General features: G+C 51.5%; 1 protein-coding gene across 1 annotated transcript in view; it reads left to right on the top strand.

Annotated features, from left to right (window-relative positions):
• VOLCADRAFT_92397 (uncharacterized protein) overlaps positions 1–2,446 on the top strand; it is a gene marked incomplete at both ends in the record, with an annotated part of 22,514 nt that extends 20,068 nt beyond the window's left edge. The window contains one exon of the mRNA XM_002951875.1: positions 2,414–2,446. Coding sequence (XP_002951921.1) covers positions 2,414–2,446 — 33 coding nt within the window. The remainder of the gene's footprint in view (positions 1–2,413) is intronic.
• Positions 2,447–2,611: the final 165 nt, after the last annotated feature.

The raw sequence follows: 2,611 nt of genomic DNA, 5'->3' as shown, positions 1-2,611 counted from the left end.
TCGGGGAATCAGGCACATTACCTCGAAGGTCGCCGTGACGGTTTTCCCAGCGCGGGGTAGCCCGAGAAGGATGGCTGTGGAAATCCATATCGTGTGTGCGCTGAGGGGGAAACGGTTCGTAGTGGCCAGCCACATCCTGGCGGTCCAAGCCCTCGTTGATATAGATGGCACATCGTACGGCGTCTTCAAAGCTAGATGGGCGCATGAGGAAAACCTTGTTGTAAACCTTGAGCTGTAGTCCTTGTAAGAAGTTATGCATGTGGACGGGGTCGTGTTGCGTGTCCACGCCCAGTTGTGCAGCTAGGTCGCGGTAGCGGTCAGCGTACGTCCGTACAGCTTCGCCCCGTTCTTGCCTACAATGAGCTAGTCGGCTAAACAACTCTTCTTGGGTCGGATCGAATCGTTCCAGAAACGCGGCTTTAAAGCTAGGCCAATCGGGGAGAGACGCTTCCATGCCGGCTTGCCAGCAGATGGCCTCATCTCCTAGGCGGCAGATGGCGACGTCCAGCTGAGCCTCTTCACTCCAGCCGTACATCCGACCACATCTCTCAACCCTGGCGACCCATTGCCGTGCACTGTCTCCCAGTCGGAAGATAGGCACAGACGAGACGCTTGAGGGATGAGGGTGTGTGATAAAGTGAGATTGATGTTGGCTCTCCATGGCGTACGAGACGTACAACCAGTGGGACGCCCAGCAGACTGTTCGAAAGTAGCTAGAGACAGGGCTGAAACCCTAGTCTCGATACCAGCCGCGCCGCGGCGGGCGGCACCCAGCGGCAGCCCAAAAATTTTCGCGTTTGGGGGAACCGCGGGATGGACACACCGGGGCGCCCAGGATCGTTTATAGAAAGGAATCGATACCAGTAGATTGTCTTAAGCGAGATAGGATCGAGATTTGTGTGCGCGAGCGGAAGCAGAATCAGAGTTTAGTCCTGAGACCGTAGGCCCAGGTGTGGTTGTGAGCAGAGTTTTACTGCTTCTTGGCCACTAGGCCCAATGTCAGCTTGGAACCTGGTTGGCTGTTGACAAGATAAAATAGGTGGGAGTCATCCACGCCAAGTGAAGGCGATATCCGTTACAAACTGCCTTGGCCGGTGCGTCCTGCTACCGTGCGCGGGAGTTGTATGATTGGAATATCCCTCAGAAAACATTGGTCAGGCCGCGCCTTATATATGGTAAACGCGCCCGCCATTCGTACAACTGTCGTATGGTCAACGTAAGACGTAGCTACCCTTTTCGCGCAGCAACTGCTCATTACGCAACGGTAGCTACCCGTTTACGCAGCTCCTGGCCAGGTTCATGGCGGCCAAAGGAAACTGAGAAGAAACTAGTACAGGATATTTTTCATAGAACATTTCTCAGACCGGAGCTAGATCGTCAGATACAAATCGCCTGCTTTTACGTCGCCCGGTCGAAACATTCATCGTCAGTCTTTACGCGGTGCGCCGTATGTACATGACCATTCTCAACGCGTTTATAGTTTTTAATTAACGATATGGCAATATTCCACCTCCTGCTATGCCCGGAACGATACGCAACCAAAGTCGTCAGACTCAGTTTTCTATGACTAGCTGGACGTTGCTACATATCCTTGTTGAAGGTCGATGGACGAGTACACTGTACTACCACCGAGACTATCGACTAGATCATCGATCCGTGGTAAAGGATACCGGTTCTTTACCGTTTGAGCGTTTAGCCCACGATAGTCTACAACCATTCGTAGGGTGCCGTCCTTTTTAGCAACGAAAAGGATTGGTGCAGCCCACGGCGAACTACTTGGCCGTATCATCCCTTTACGCAACAAGTCTTGAACTTGTCGTTTAACTTCCTCCAATTCATTTGGAGTTAGTCGATATAGGGGCCGAGCAACGGGCTGAGCACCTTCGACCAGCGGGATGGTATGAGTCACCAATCTTTCAGGAGGTGGCTCAGTTATGTCCGCAAAGATATCCTGATATCGCTCCAACAAGGCGGCGATTTCTGGATCCGTCACTTTTACTTCAGCGGCTGAGATAGTCGGTACGTCCGGCCCACCTGACCCACGGGTCGCAGCTGCGCGTACTACTGCGCCAGCAGTTAGCCGCGGATGGACTAATAACACGTGCGCTCCCTTTCGCACCATGTTTTTCGCTTGTGTGCGATTGATTGATAAGCATTCTGCCCTGGCTTGCATTGCCATGATAACGTGATGTTTTGGGCGCTGATCTTTGGAAGGATCCTCCTTTCCGTGCGAATAGGTACGACGAAACTCTTGCGTACCCTTCCGGAGTGTTACCACTCTGGTGTCAAAATCGATTCGCATTCGACTTTGCTCTAAGATATTCGCACCTAAGATCAGATCAGCCGAGGTTGGCAACCCCTTCATCACTAGGGCAGTTACTACCAACCGCACCGGTCCCACTCTCACCTTCAGCATCGTTTGACCAACGATTATACTCTCGTGTAAATACAAGCTACGCACAGCTGCTAAAGCGTATCATATGTTCGGTACAAACTTAACTTGTAAAACTACAGGAAAAGGCATCGCTAAACCAACCATTCTAATTAAAACTCGTCAATTTAAAACTAAAGTAATCGACATTTACAATAAAGAGAAGGGCTGTGCGGTGTT

Source organism: Volvox carteri (genome assembly GCF_000143455.1).
Source record: "Volvox carteri f. nagariensis unplaced genomic scaffold VOLCAscaffold_26, whole genome shotgun sequence".
In the NCBI taxonomy this organism is placed as follows: Eukaryota; Viridiplantae; Chlorophyta; class Chlorophyceae; order Chlamydomonadales; family Volvocaceae; genus Volvox; species Volvox carteri.
This window is presented reverse-complemented; position numbering and strand designations above follow the sequence as displayed.